General features: G+C 47.9%; 1 protein-coding gene across 9 annotated transcripts in view; it reads right to left on the bottom strand.

The window, feature by feature from the left end:
- The window catches only part of STX3 (syntaxin 3), a 75,382-nt gene that overhangs the window by 10,195 nt on the left and 50,129 nt on the right, over positions 1 to 15,058 (bottom strand). For 3 of the 9 annotated variants that reach the window (XM_038764206.1, XM_038764207.1, XM_038764208.1), the window contains 2 exons: positions 12,881 to 12,991; positions 5,236 to 7,029 (listed from right to left, as the gene is read on the bottom strand). In XM_038764206.1, coding sequence (XP_038620134.1) covers positions 6,793 to 7,029; positions 12,881 to 12,991 — 348 coding nt within the window. In that variant the 3' untranslated portion in view covers positions 5,236 to 6,792. Of the gene's footprint in view, positions 1 to 5,235; positions 7,030 to 10,296; positions 10,413 to 12,880; positions 12,992 to 13,097; positions 13,209 to 15,058 lie in introns of those variants that run through there. The other 6 variants (XM_038764209.1, XM_038764212.1, XM_038764210.1 and 3 more) reach the window with 5 other exon arrangements.

Here is a 15,058-nt window from a genome sequence, read left to right as displayed (position 1 = left end):
GACAATTGGCAGAGCCGGGATTTGAACCCATGACCTCTGACTGCAAAGCCCGGGCTCGTTCCACTGAGCCACGCTGCTTCTACGATACCTGTTCAATACCCCTTCTCCCTCCCACTTAGACTGTGATCCCCATGTGGGACCTGATTATCTTGTATCTACCCCATTGCTTAGTACAATGCTTGGCACACAGAAAGCACAAATACCATAATTAGTATTACTACTACTATTGTTATTAGCAGCCCAAGCAGTCGATCAATAAATAATAATAACAACGATGGTATCTGTAAGCGCTTACTATGTGCCAAGCGCTGGGATAGGTACAAGGGCATCGGTTTGTCCCTCGCTAAAAAGTCCAATTTTACAGATGAGGTAACAGAGGCACAGAGAAGTTAAGTGACTTGCCCGAAGTCACACAGCTGATAAGTGGCAGCGCCGGGATTAGAACCCATGACCTCTGACTCCCAAGCCCGGGCTCTTTCCACTAAACCAAGCTGCTTTTCAAGGGGATTAACAGAGTGCGGAACACTATTCTATTTATTTTATTTTGTTAGTATGTTTGGTTTTGTTCTCTGTCTCCCCCTTCTAGACTGTGAGCCCACTGTTGGGTAGGGACCGTCTCTATATGTTGCCAACTTGTACTTCCCAAGCGCTTAGTACAGTGCTCTGCACACAGTAAGGCTCAATAAATATGATTGATTGATTAATTGATTGATTGTTTGGGAGAGTACGACAGATTTAAGAGAAAAAAACCGGGCCTAGTGGAAAGAACACAGACCTGGGAGTTAAAGGAGCTGGGTTCTAATCCCAGCTCAGTCATTTGCTTGCTGTGTGACCTTGGGCAAGTCACTTAACTTCTCCATGCCTCAGTTCTCCTGTTCTCCTTCCTCCTTAGACTGCGAGCCCCGAGCGGGACAGGGACTGTATCCAACTTGATTTACTTGTATCTACCCCAGCATTTAGAACAGTGTTTGACACACAGTAAGTGCTTAGCAAATACCTCACACAAAAAAAAGAGAGACACGATCTCTGCCTCCAAAACTAATTGTAAAAACCAAAGTGAACCTAATGTCACGTTAGAAAAATCCCCTAGACCCTCGGGGTTCTCTGCTTCCCCAGCCTAAAGAAGAAAAGAAACTTACAGACGCTGGCCATCCATAGTGGAGAGAAATTACGCTACAGTGGCGATCGGAGACCAAATTAAAAGCAATTTCCATTCCAGTCTCTGGGCCTCAGAGCTACCCATCCTATTTGATAATAATGATAATAATAATGGCATTTATTAAGCGCTTACTATGTGCCAAGCACGGTTCTAAGCACCGGGGAGGTTACAATGAGAAGCAGCGTGGCCCAGTGGAAAGAGCCCGGGCTTTGGAGTCAGAGGTCGTGGGTTCAAATTCCGGCTCCGCCACTTGTCAGCTGGGTGACTTTGGGCAAGTCACTTCACTTCTCTGGGCCTCAGTCCCCTCATCTGTCAAATGGGGATTAAGACTGTGAGCCCCCCCGTGGGACAACCTGATCATCTTGTAACCTCCCCAGCGCTTAGAACAGTGCTTTGCACATAGTAAGCGCTTTATAAATGCTATCATTATTATTATTATTACAATGTGATCAGGTTGTCCCACGGGGGCTCACGGTCTTCATCCCCATTTTCCAGATGAGGTCACTGAGGCCCAGGGAAGCGACTTGCCCAGTCACCCAGCTGACAAGCGGCAGAGGCAGGATTTGAACCCATGACCTCTGACTCCAAAGCCCGGGCTCTTTCCACTGAGCCCCGCTGATCTAGCCTTGTTTAGCACACAAACTTCTGCAGGGAAGGAACAGCGTGTGTTGGTCCGGCGGTCCCGTGGACGACGTCTAGGACACTGGATGCTTAGCAACAGTAAATGAGAAGACAAAACGGCACGTCCTTGATCTCTGAGGGGACCAAAGAATGAACAGAAGACGAGGCCTTGTTTTTAGTGGGGTGTGGTCCAGAAAAACTAAAAGAAGGAAAACATTGTGGATCAAACAGCTATCCCAACTTCCCACGTTCCCACAGTCATTCTGGCTCCTGTTAAACGTGCTTTGGAGCAATCCCAATCCCATATTTATTACTCTGTTTATTTATTTATTTACTTATTTTACTCGTCCATATCTATTCTATTTATTTTATTTTGTTAGTATGTTTGGTTTCGTTCTCTGTCTCCCCCTTTTAGACTGTGAGCCCACTGTTGGGTAGGGACCGTCTCTATATGTTGCCAATTTGTACTTCCCAAGCGCTTAGCACAGTGCTCTGCACATAGTAAGCGCTCAATAAATACGATTGATGATGATGATGACTTGTACATATCTATTCTATTTATTTTATTTTGTTGGTATGTTTGGTTTTGTTCTCTGTCTCCCCCTTTTAGACTGTGAGCCCACTGTTGGGTAGGGACTGTCTCTATATGTTGCCAATTTGTACTTCCCAAGCGCTTCGTACAGTGCTCTGCACATAGTAAGCGCTCAATAAATACGATTGATGATGATGATGATCCCAGTCTGGCTGGCTTCCCCCAACTTGCAGGCCCTTAAGGAATCAGGGGGTCAGTCCTGGGCATCATCGCAAGGGGCTTAGCCTCTGTTAGACCCCTCTTCCTAATGAACAGTGAACCAAGCCCCCGGGAAATCAATCCGGCCTATGCCAAATCTTCAGGACTGAGGACAACCCAGGGCCGGGATGGAGGGAGGGAGTTCAATGGAGGGAATCCAAACAGGTCAGGCAACGGTGCTAAACACTGGGATGCAGGACAATCACATCAAATAGTCCCTCTCAATTAGTTACAACTGAGAGGGAAGCAGCGTGGCTCAGTGGAAAGAGCCCGGGCTTTGGAGTCAGAGGTCATGGGTTCAAATCCCGCCTCTGCCAACTGTCAGCTGTGTGACTTTGGGCAAGTCACTTAACTTCTCTGGGCCTCATTCATTCAATCATATTTATTGAGCGCTTACTGTGTGCACAGCACTGGACTAAGCGCTTGGGAAGTCCAAGTTGGCAACATATAGGGACGGTCCCTACCCAACAGTGGGCTCAGTTACCTCACCTGTAAAATGGGGATTAAAACTATGAGCCCCCCCCTCCCATGGGACAACCTGATCACCTTGTAACCTCCCCAGCGCTTAGAACATTGCTTGGCACATAGTAAGCGCTTAACAAATACCATCATTACTATTATTATTGTTATTAAGTAGACAATTAACTCTCCCCCCTTCAAAGCCTTATTGAAGGCACATCTCCTCCTGGAGGCCTTCCCTATTTAAGCCCTCTTTTCCCCTTTTCTCACTCCCTTCTGCATCCCTCTGACTTGCTCCCTTTATTCATTCCCCCTCCCAGCCCCACAGCACTTACGTATATGTCTATAATTTTGTTATTTATATTAATGTCTGTCTCCCCCTCTAGACTGTAAGCTCATTGTGGGCAGGGAATGTGTCTGTTCACTGTTGTTCTGTACTCTCCCAAGTGCTTAGAACAGTGCTCTGCACACAGTAAGCGCTCAATAAAAGCAACTGACTGACTTTCACCAGGGGCGTAGGGAGAGTGGGGATTTTATCCTCGCTTTACGGAGGACAAAAGGAAGGACAGCAGGCAAGTGGCGGAGTTGGATTAGACTGTGAGCCCACTGTTGGGTTGGGACTGTCTCTATATGTTGCCAACTTGTGCTTCCCAAGCGCTTAGTACAGTGCTCTGCACACAGTAAGCGCTCAATAAATACGATTGATTGATTGATTGATTAGAACCAGCTCCCAATCCCAAGCATTTTCCCCTAGGATCCGCTGCCTTAAGCTTGCTCCATTTGGTTCCAGGTCACTAACAAGAAAACAAGGACAATTTCAGTTTCAACATCTGGGAATTAGCTGAAAAGCCAGGTAAGCTTAGGAGCTTCATGTGTGAAGCTACTTCTAGACTGTGAGCCCGCTGTTGGGTAGGGACCGTCTCTATATGTTGCCAACTTGTACTTCCCAAGCGCTTAGTACAGTGCTCTGCACACAGTAAGCGCTCAATAAATATGAATGAATGAAGGGATGAAGGGTTTCGGGCTGGGCCACAATGCAGAGCCACAGATGAAACCTGACTTGTGGCAGAGCTGATCCCATGGAATCAGTACCCGCTCGCCATACTTGGGAAATTTCAGGGATCTACGCCAGAGGTCTGACCAGCTGCTCATCAGAGACTTGGGACCAAACCCAAGGCCTCAGGATCCTTGGGGGAATGATGATGGAATTCATTCATTCAATTGTATTTATTGAGCGCTTACTGTGGGCCGAGCACCGTACTGAGCGCTTGGGAAGTACAAGTCGGCAACATATAGAGTCTTCTAGACTGTGAGCCCACTGTTGGGTAGGGACCGTCTCTATATGTTGCCAACTTGTACTTCCCAAGCGCTCAGTACAGTGCTCGGCGCACAGTAAGCGCTCAATAAATACGATTGAATGAATGAATATAGAGACGGTCCCTACCCAACAACGGGCTCACCGTCTCATGGCCTAGTGGATGGAGCACTGGCTTGGGAATCAGACGGACCTCAGTTCTAATGCGGGCCCTTCCACTTGTCTGCTATGTGACGTTGGGCAAGTCGCTTGACTTCTCTGTGCCTCAGTTACCTCATCTGTAAAATGGGGATTAAGACAGTGAGTCCCATGTGGGACAGGGACTGTTTCCTACTTGATTAGTTTGTATCTACCCCAGCTCTTAGAACAGTCTTTTAGACTGTGAGCCCACTGTTGGGTAGGGATTGTCTCTATATGTTGCCAACTTGTACTTCCCAAGCGCTTAGTCCAGTGCTCTGCACACAGTAAGCGCTCAATAAATGATTGGTTGATTGATTGATACATAGTAAATGCTCAACAAACACTATTATTATTATTAAGCACTTAAGATGTGTCAAGCACCAGAACAGATTCAAGGTCAACATAATCCTTGTTCCACACTGAGCTCAGCAGGTATCGTATCCCCATTGTACAGATGAGAAAAGCGAGGCACAGTGAGATCCAAGGACTTGCCCCAGGCCTTCCAGCGGGCCAGAGGGCAGAGCCGGGATCGGAACGGGAGAATCCCGGCTCCCATTTCCAGAAGGTCTAATGCCTCGGGGGAGAACTATCTCCACTCCCACTCCACCCTTGTCAGCCCAAGACCAGTGGGACAACCTTTTCACCCCAACTTCAGAGAGGTCGTACCACACAGCATCCACCTGATCCAAGACAGGGAGAAAGAGGAGGTTCTCACAATCAATAGAAACTCATTTATTCTTTAAATTAACAATAAAATAATCAACTTGCCATTAAAAAAAAAAAACAAACGCACCAAAAACACTTCATTTTGTGGGGGTGAACACATGACTGGGGTTGGTTTCCCACCCTCACTTCTACCAGGGCCTTCTTTCCAACGTGAGACTTCAAAACCCCCGCGGTTCCATCTCTACGCTGGGAGATGCCTGGGGCGGACCGCTTTCCACACCCAAAAAGCAGCCGGGATCGGAAGTTAAGGCCGACAGCGACGGGTGGCTCACCACACCTCAGGGAGGTGGAGGAAGGAGACACAAACCATCATCAACCAGGGGAGGGTCTCTAGAAGTTCAGTAGGGCCAGTCGGACTTGACGTTCCCTGTTGAAACCCCACCTCCAGTCTCCCATCTGTGATGGTCCGGACAGATTGGGGGCAAACCCCCGGAGGATGGAGGGAACTGGGATCCCCATCTCCAAGCCCTTGCGTGGAAACTTGTAATCCGGAATCACCCCCTTTCTAGCTCAGCCCGAGAAGCCGACTTTCCTGCCACTCTGCTCTCCGGCGGATTTCCCTCCTTCCCTCCTGCCTCACGGTCATTTCCAAGAACCTCGCTCTGGAGGGTACACCATCAAAACGTCGAGGACACCAATGTGTCCAAATCCCAGAGGAGTGCCTCATCCCAAAAAAAGGAAATGGAGCTCTACCTCCGGCCTGATCCCGTCTGCTGCAACCGGGGTCGGGTCCCCAACCCCAGCCGCCCCCAACTCCTGGTCCTGGTTCCTTAAGGTGCCTTGAGTGGGGCCTCATACTGCACTGCAGCTCTCGAATAACTACCAACCCTCCCTCAGTAAACGGACACGGAAGGAAACGCGCGCCCACCCAAACACACGTTATTTGCGGAAATAAAAATCCAATCCGGATTCGCCCTCCCGAGGGGAAGGAGACGACTGATAGAGCCAACCTGGAAGTGAGCCTCAAACCACCTTTCCAGAGCACCCACGTACAAATTTCCGGGCCCGCCTCTGGTCTCCGCGTGGCCCGGGAGTGCTTCGGGAAACGCGCGCCCACCCAAACACGCGTTATTTGCGGAAGTAAAAATCCAATCCGGATTCGCCCTCCCGAGGGGAAGGAGACGACTGATAGAGCCAACCTGGAAGTGAGCCTCAAACCGCCTTTCCAGAGCACCCACGTACAAATTTCCAGGCCCGCCTCGGGTCTCCACGTGGCCCGGGAGCACCCAAATTTCGTTCCAAGGAGTGATTCCGATTCTCGCAATGTCCACTCCTCACATCTCCCAAGAGATCGCACCAACAAGACATTACAATTCCTGAGAGGAGAGGGCTCCGTGAGGTAGAAAGCAGCGTCCTGGGAGGGTCTGGAGAGCTACAGGAAGCGGGGAACCTAAAATCGCACACAAGGAGACGTGGTGGAAGAGCTAAGGGGAGGACAAATCGGGGCAGGTCGAAAATCTGCTCTTTGGTGGGGGACTTTCCAAACCCGGTGACCCTCGAAATCGAGCTGAGCGGACTGGACTCTTCTTGGGTGTTGCTAGATCAGATCCAGGGGTGGCTGGAGAAAGGCGAATGAATGGTTTCCCATTTCCGCTCAGAGAAGCCATTCAGAGCCGCATCCGAGCCTGGATGTGGACTGAGTTGGACTGAGATCCGGGAGAGGAGGAGGAGGAGGAGGAGGAGGAGGAGGAGAAGTTGGTCAGTGCACAGAGCGACACGAGTGGGATCAACAGGATTCTGCCACAGACTCAGGAGGCGGAAGGGAATGATCGGGAGTGTCTGGGGAAAGAAAAAAAGGGAAAAGGGAGACAATAAACGTTCGAGCAAAAATTACCCCTGAACAATAATAAATGATCATCGTATTTTTTAAGCACTTGCTATGCGCCAAGCACTGTTCTAAGCATTCATTCAATCGTATTTATTGAGTGCTTACTGTGTGCAGGGCACTGTACTAAGCCCTTGGGAAGTACAAGTTAGCAGCATATGGAGATGGTCCCTACCCAACAATCAATCAATCAATCGTATTTATTGAGCGCTTACTGTGTGCAGAGCACTGTACTAAGCATTTGGGAAGTGCAAGTTAGCAACATATAGAGACGATCCCTACCCAACAATCAATCAATCAATCGTATTTATTGAGCGCTTACTGTGTGCAGAGCACTGTACTAAGCATTTGGGAAGTACAAGTTAGCAACATATAGAGACGATCCCTACCCAACAATCAATCAATCAATAGTATTTATTGAGTGCTTACTGTATGCAGAGCACTGTACTAAGCGCTTGGGAAGTCCAAGTTGGCAACATCTAGAGACGGTCCCTACCCAACGGTGGGCTCACAGCCTAGAAGCGGGAGACGGACAACAAAACACGTGGACAGGTGTCACATCGTCAGAATAAATAGAAATAAAGCTAGATGCACATCATTAACAAAATAATAATAATAATAATAATGACGGCATTTATTATTATTATTATTATTTTGTTGATGTGCATCTAACTTTATTTCTATTTATTCTGATAAATAAAATAAAATAAATAGAAATAAAATAAATAGAATAAATAAATTCTAAATATAAAATAATATAAAATTATTAATTTTAAAATTATTTTAAAATTATTTTAAAATTATTTAATATTTTAAAATTATTAATTTTAATGTAATAATATACAATTCTAAAATAAATAGAATAGTACATTTGTACAAGTAAAATAGAGTAATCAATCTGTCCAAACATATATACAGGTGCTGCGGGGAGCGGAAGGACGTAGGGCGGGGGGGATGGGGAGGAGGAGAGGGAAAAGGAGGCTCAGTCTGGGAAGTCTGGGAAGCACCGGATTAGATACAAGGTAACCAGGTTAGACACAGTCCCTGTCCCACATGGGGCTCACAGTGCGACAGGGACCGCGCACAACCCAATTTACCTTGTATCTACTTAGTACAGTGCTTAGTAGAGGCACTTAGTACAGTGCAGCACACAGTAAGCACGTAAATACCACAATTTTTTTGGTACTGTACTCTCCCAAGTGCTTAGTACAGTGCTCCGCACATAGTAAGCACTCAATAAATGTCGTAGCTTGATTGAGTGATTGAGTCCCCAACTCCAAGTCCTGGCTCCGTTTACTACGGCATTTGTTAAGCGCTTACTATGTGCCAGGCACTGTTCTAAGCGCTGGGGGAGATACAGGGTAAGCAGGTTGTCCCACGTGGGGCTCGCAGTCTCAATCCTCATCCTCAAAAGAAGGAGTTGAAAAAACAAAGTCTGGAACGCACCAAGACCAGCAAAAATGTCCTTCCTTCCTCCATTCATTCATTCAATCGTATTTATTGAGCGCTTCCTGTGTGCACAGCACTGTACTAAGCGCTTGGTCAGCCCCTCACACCACAGACAAACCACAGAAACTCGAAAACCCAGACGGCGCAGGGTTTCTAAGAGTCTCCCGGCCCTCAGGACTCCTAGATGTGGGTTCTAATCCCAGCTCCACCACGTAGAGAAGCAGCGTGGCTCAGTGGTAAAAGCCCAGGCTTTGGAGTCAGTGGTCATGGGTTCAAATCCCGGCTCCGCCAATTGTCAGCTGGGTGACTTTGGGCAAGTCACTTCACTTCTCTGGGCCTCAGTTTCCTCATCTGTAAAATGGGGATTGACTGTGAGCCCTCCGTGGGACAACCTGATCACTCTGTAGCCTCCCCAGCGCTTAGAACAGTGCTTTGCACATAGTAAGCACTTAATAAATGCCATTATTATTATTATTATTATTGTCTGCTGTGGGACCTTGGGCGAGTCAATTCACTGGGCCTCAGTGACCTCATCAGTAAAATGGGGATTGAGACTGTGAGCCCCTCATGGGACAGACACTGGGTCCAACCTGATTTGCTTGGCTCCACCACAGGGTTTAGTACAGTGCCTGGCACATAGTAAGCGCTTACAAAATGCCACAGTTATTATTATATTATGATGATGATGATGGTATTTGTTAAGCGCTTACTCTGTGCCATGCACTGTTCTAAGCGCTGGGATAGGTACAAGGTTACCGGGTCGTCCCAAGTGGGGCTCCCAGTCTTAATCCCCATTTTACAGATGAGGGAACTGAGGCCCAGAGAAGTAAAGTGACTTGCCCAACATCGCACAGCAGACAAGTGGCAGAGCTGGGATTCGAACCCATGACTTTTTGATTCCCAGGCCCACGCTCTAGCCACAACGCCACGCTGCTTCTCCAGCATTATATGAATAGAGTATAATAATTATGAGTATATAAGTATAATAATATTGTATATTATTTATTATATGCAAATAATATATTTATTATATAAATCCAGAGTTCACAGCAAGTGCAGGGAGACTCGAGGGAGGTCAGTCTCTTGCACCCCTTAAGAGCTCGGTCAAGAAGCAGCGTGGCTCAGTGGAAAGAGCCTGGGCTTGGGAGTCAGAGGACACGGGTTTGAATCCCGGCTCCGCCGCATGTCTGCTGTGCGACCTTGGGCAACTCACCTAACTTCTCTGAGCCTCATCTGTAAAATGGGGGTGAAGCCTGTGAGTCCCATGTGGCCAAACCAGATCACCTTGTATCCCCCCAGCGCTTAGGACAGTGCTTCGCACACAGTAAGTGTTTAACAAATGCCACCATTATTATTATTATTATTATATGCAGAGCACTGGTCTAAACGCTTCTGAGAGCACAATACAACAAAATCAACAGACAACAAAATCAAGTTGTTGCCAACTTGTACTTCCCAAAAGCTTAGTCCAGTGCTCTGCACACAGTAAGCGCTCAATAAATACGATTGATGATGATGATGATGATGAATAAATACGACTGAATGAATGAATGAATGAACAGACAAGTTCCCGGCCTACAACAAGCTTACAGTCTAGTGGTACGCGGTAACGACAGTCCTCAGCCCCGACAAGACACCAAGAGGCTCAACCATTCCCAGACCAGCACACGGTTCATCCCTCCACCTCCATCCAAGCCGGAAAAATCCCATTCCTCAGACAGTCCCCAAGGAGGTGGATCAACCGCCCCAGGGAATTCTTTAACACTACTTACAGTTCAGTGCCAGCAGCCTCTTTGGGCCGCTCTTACTTGAGCCCAACGGAAAGTCCAATAATCAGAGCTAAAAGGCACAGTGCCACAACCACTACCACAATGATAATTATCATTTTCTGGAGGGAGAATAAGAGAAATGAAAAAAAAAAAAATCATTATGAACAACCAACATAAGGAGCTAGATCACCCCCCAAGTCACAGTGGTCCTGTTCTGCTCTACCCTCCTTGCTCAAACACCTACTAGAGAAGCAGCGTGGCTCAGTGGAAACAGCCCGGGCTTTGGAGTCAGGGGTCACGGGTTCAAATCCCGGCTCTGCCAATGGTCAGCTGTGTGACTTTTGGCAAGTCACTTCTCTGGGCCTCACTTCCCTCATCTGTAAAATGGGGATGAAGACTGGGAGCCCCCCCGTGGGACAACCTCATCACCTTGTAACCTCCCCAGCGCTTAGAACAGTGCTTTGCACATAGTAAGCGCTTAATACCATTATTACTAGGAGGGCTGCCACCATGGTCATTTTTCACACCCCTAATAATAGTCATGAAGGGAGGTTTGTATTTCTTAATCTGCCGCTTCCTTTTAGACTAATCTCCATTGGAAGTAAAGGTCTGTGTGTAGGAACAGAATAGAAACGTTAGAGGGGAATTCATAAAGTCACTAATCTTTTTTCATCCACTGCAACAAAGTAACAATAATAATAATAATTACAGCATTTGTTAAGCGCTTACTATGTGCCGGGCACTGTTCTAAGTGCTGGGGGAGATACAGGGTAAGCAGGTTGTCCCACGGGGGGCTCACAGTCTCAATCCTCATTTTCCAGATGAGGTCACTGAGGCCCAGAGAAGTGAAGTGACTTGCCCACAGTCACTCACCTGACAAGTGGCAGAGCCGGGATTTGAACCCATGACCTCTGACTCCCAAGCGCGTGCTCTTTCCGTATTAGACTATATTCTTGTTGCGGGCAAAGAGCATGTTCACCAAGTCTGTTGTATTGCACTCTCCCAAGCACTTAGTTCAGTGCTCTGCACACAGTAGGCGCTCAATAAATACGATTGAGTGAATGAATGAATAAATGATAAATACCACTGATTGATGGATATTGATTGATGGATATTACTGACACTCCGCCATCTGCTAGCGGGAGTTGCTAGAGGACCACTGCAAATTTCTAGAAGGAAAGGGTCTCAGGGAGGAGGGAGAGAGCTTGGACAAGTCACTCTACTTCTCTGTGCCTCAGTTACCTCATCTGTAAAATAGGGATGAAGACTGTGAGCCCTACATGGGACAGGGACTGTGTCCAACCTGATTATCTTGAAATTACCCCCGCACTTAATACAGTGCCCGGCCCACGGTAAACGCTTAAATAACCCCCGCCAAAAAAAATATAGCAGCTTTGTTGTGGCGCCAACTCACAGCTGCCTCGATCTCCGCCCGTACAAGTGCCCAGACTTGAAGAAAACCACTCCAGAAGCAGGCCAGGAGCCAAAGAAAAGCCCAGAGAGAGAGTCCAAGAAGTAGGAATTCGAGTGGGCAGCACGCCAAAGGATTTAACCTCCTGAACAAAGTGGACGGAGGGGCAAGGAAGGGGTATGTCCTGGGCAATGCAACGGGGAAGGGCTTATGGTGGGCCAACGAAGAAAGCAGGACTGAGAAACAGGAATATTCATTCCTTCAATCGGATTCATTGAGCGCTTACTGTGTGCAGAACACTGTACTAAGCGCTTGGGAAGTCCAAGTTGGCAACATCTAGAGACGGTCCCTACCCAACAACGGGCTCACAGTCTAGAAGGGGGAGACAGGCGACAAAACATGTGGACAGGTGTCGAGTCGTCAGAATAAATAGAAGGAAAGCTAGATGCACATCACTAACAAAATAGAATAGTAAATATGTACAAGTAAAATAGGGTAATAAATCTGTACAAACATATATACAGGTGCTGTGGGGAGGGGAAGGAGGTAGGGCAGGGATATACACAGGGGGACGGTCTGAGACCAATCGGATAATGGTATATCTACCCCAGCACTTAGCACGAGATGCAGGGTAGCCTAGTGGAAAGCGCACGGGCTTGGAAATCGGATGACCTGGGTTCTAATCCCAGCTCTGCCACTTGTCTGCTGTGGGACCTCGAATAAGTCAATTTAGTTCTCTATGCCTCGGCTCTTTCGTACACAAAACGGGGATTAAGACTGTTTGCCCCATGTGGGACAAGGACTCAGGTGTCTAACCTGATTGACTTGCACCCACCCCGGTGCTTCGTACAGTGTCTGTCCCAGTGCAAGCACTTAAATACCATAAAAATAAAAAAAAAAGAACACCCATATCTTCCCAGAATGCGGAACAAAGAATCATCCTTTGGGGTATCTCCCAAACTGGGACTTGGCGCTCAAACGCAGGCAAATTAAACCAGTCCAAATTGGAAACAAAGGTACGGATGGGTGAGACAAGGTCCACAGAGGTCGGGCAGAGCACGGGGAGGATGAGAGGAGCGATCATGGGCTGACCAGAGAGAGAGGATGGGATGGAGATGGGGAGGTGGGGAGAGGGGGCAAGGTGGGCCGCAGCTAAACAAAGGCTGAGGGTCTCACCCTTCGGGCTTCACTCTGGTATTTCACGGCCTTTTTGGTGTCAGCCACGGCCCGCTCCACAAAGCCCACCGATTGGTCCATGTTGTTCTCAATGCGGTCTATCATGGCTCCCTTTCGGAGGAGGAGTGAGGCGGCGGCAGCAGGAGAGACGGGGGAAGGAAGAGAAGAGAGGAAGAGCGCAGCAGGCGACCCCTCGGAAAGTTGCTGGGGGACTCACCTTTCGGGCCTGGCTCTGGTATTTTAGAGCTTTCTTTGTCTCATCCTTGGCTTTTTCCACATGATCCACCGTGTGCATCATGTTCAGTTCTATGTTATCTACCATCTCCCCCTGCAAAGGATGGATACGAAGGTCAGATCACCCACGCAAGTCCTCCCGGTCCAGGAGAGGAATTCCGGCCCTCTGGACTGTGAGTTCATTGTGGGAAGGGAATGTCTACCAACTCTGTTGCGTTGTACTCTCCCAAGGGCTGAGTACAGTGCTCTGCAGACAGTAAGCGCTCGGTAAATACCATCGATTGATAAAACCCAGCAGTCCTGACCCCTAACCTTGAACCTTAACCTATCTCCCGACATGAGGCCCATTCTTTCGTCCTTCCCCCGATTCATTCAGCTTTGGATTACACAATCAGTCCCTGAGGAAAATCTTGTCCAGCCATAAAGGTATGAGGCCGATAACACCCACTATTGGGTAGGGACTCTCTCTATATGTTGCCAACTTGTACTCCCCAAGCGCTTAGTACAGTGCTCTGCACACAGTAAGCGCTCAATAAATACGATTGATGATAACACAGATGAGGAACACGGGTTTTCGTCGGAGCCAAAACTAGGTGGGTCATCTGCTCTGGAAGTAGCCTGTGGGAGGGTGCAGAATGGGATGAAAATCAGCCACAGAAGCAGCGTGGCTCAGTGGAAAAAGCCCGGGCTTTGGAGTCAGAGGTCGTGGGTTCGAATCCCAGCTCTGCCAATTGTCAGCTGTGTGACTTTGGGCAAGTCACTTCACTTCTCTGGGCTTCAGTTCCCTCATCTGTAAAATGGGGATTAAGACTGTGAGACCTCTGTGACAACCTGATCACCTTGTAACCTCCCCAGCGCTTAGAACAGTGCTTTGCACATAGTAAGCGCTTAATAAATGCCATCATTATTATTATTATTATTATTATTATTATCCAGAGGGGGTGAGCTATTGAACTGATGCTCCCACTGCCTAGAAAGGTCCTCATAGCATGCCACAAATCACTTAAACATGGAGGGTGGGCAGGGAGAATAGGGTCGGGGTGATCAACCCTGGCTTTGCTCCACGAGGTCAGGGGTCATGGGTTCAAATCCCAGCTCCGCCAATTAGTTGTATGACTCTGGGCAAGTCACTTCACTTCTCTGTGCTTCAGTTCCCTCATCTGTAAAATGGGGATGAAGACTGTGAGCCCCCTGTGGGACAACCTGATCGCCTTGTAACCTCCCTGGCGCTTAGAACAGTGCTTTGCACATAGTAAGCACTTAATAAATGCCATCATTATAAGCGCTTATTCCAGTGCTCTGCACACAGTAAGCGCTCAATAAATGCCATCATTATAAGCGCTTAGTCCAGTGCTCTGCACACAGTAAGCGTTCAATAAATTCATTCATTCAATCATATTTATTGAGTGCTCACTGTGTGCAGAGCACAGTACTAAGTGCTTGGGAAGTACAAGTTGGCAACATATAGAGATGGTCCCTACCCCACAGCGGGCTCACAGTCTAGAAGAATTAACCACGAAGGGATCTTGATGATGATGGTGATGATGATAATAATAATAAGTGGTATTTACTAGGCACTTACTATGTGCCGAGCACCTTGAGTGCTGGGATAATTCAAGATAATCAGATCAAATATGATTGAATGAATGAATGAGGGCTGCTCCTCCCCAGAAATGGCAGCAAGATACCTCCATGCCTTGGAATGATGGGTTTGGGTGGGAAGGCTCTCAGTTCAGCCCTAATTTCAGGGGCGGTTGGGTAGCTGGAAGTAGCAAGAGCTCACCCCAAACATAAAAGAAAAGGAAGCTAGTACGGGCAAGGAGCTTTGCCAAGCCACGTTGGGTAGACCTTGAAGCCAGTTGTTCCATTGTGGGCAAGGGGGCAGAGAGGAAAATCTGGGGGGCTTGTGTCAGGACCCCAACTCTGTACCTGTGAGGCTGTGAC

This window comes from Tachyglossus aculeatus, chromosome 22 (assembly GCF_015852505.1).
Source record: "Tachyglossus aculeatus isolate mTacAcu1 chromosome 22, mTacAcu1.pri, whole genome shotgun sequence".
Classification (NCBI taxonomy): Eukaryota; Metazoa; Chordata; class Mammalia; order Monotremata; family Tachyglossidae; genus Tachyglossus; species Tachyglossus aculeatus.
This window is presented reverse-complemented; position numbering and strand designations above follow the sequence as displayed.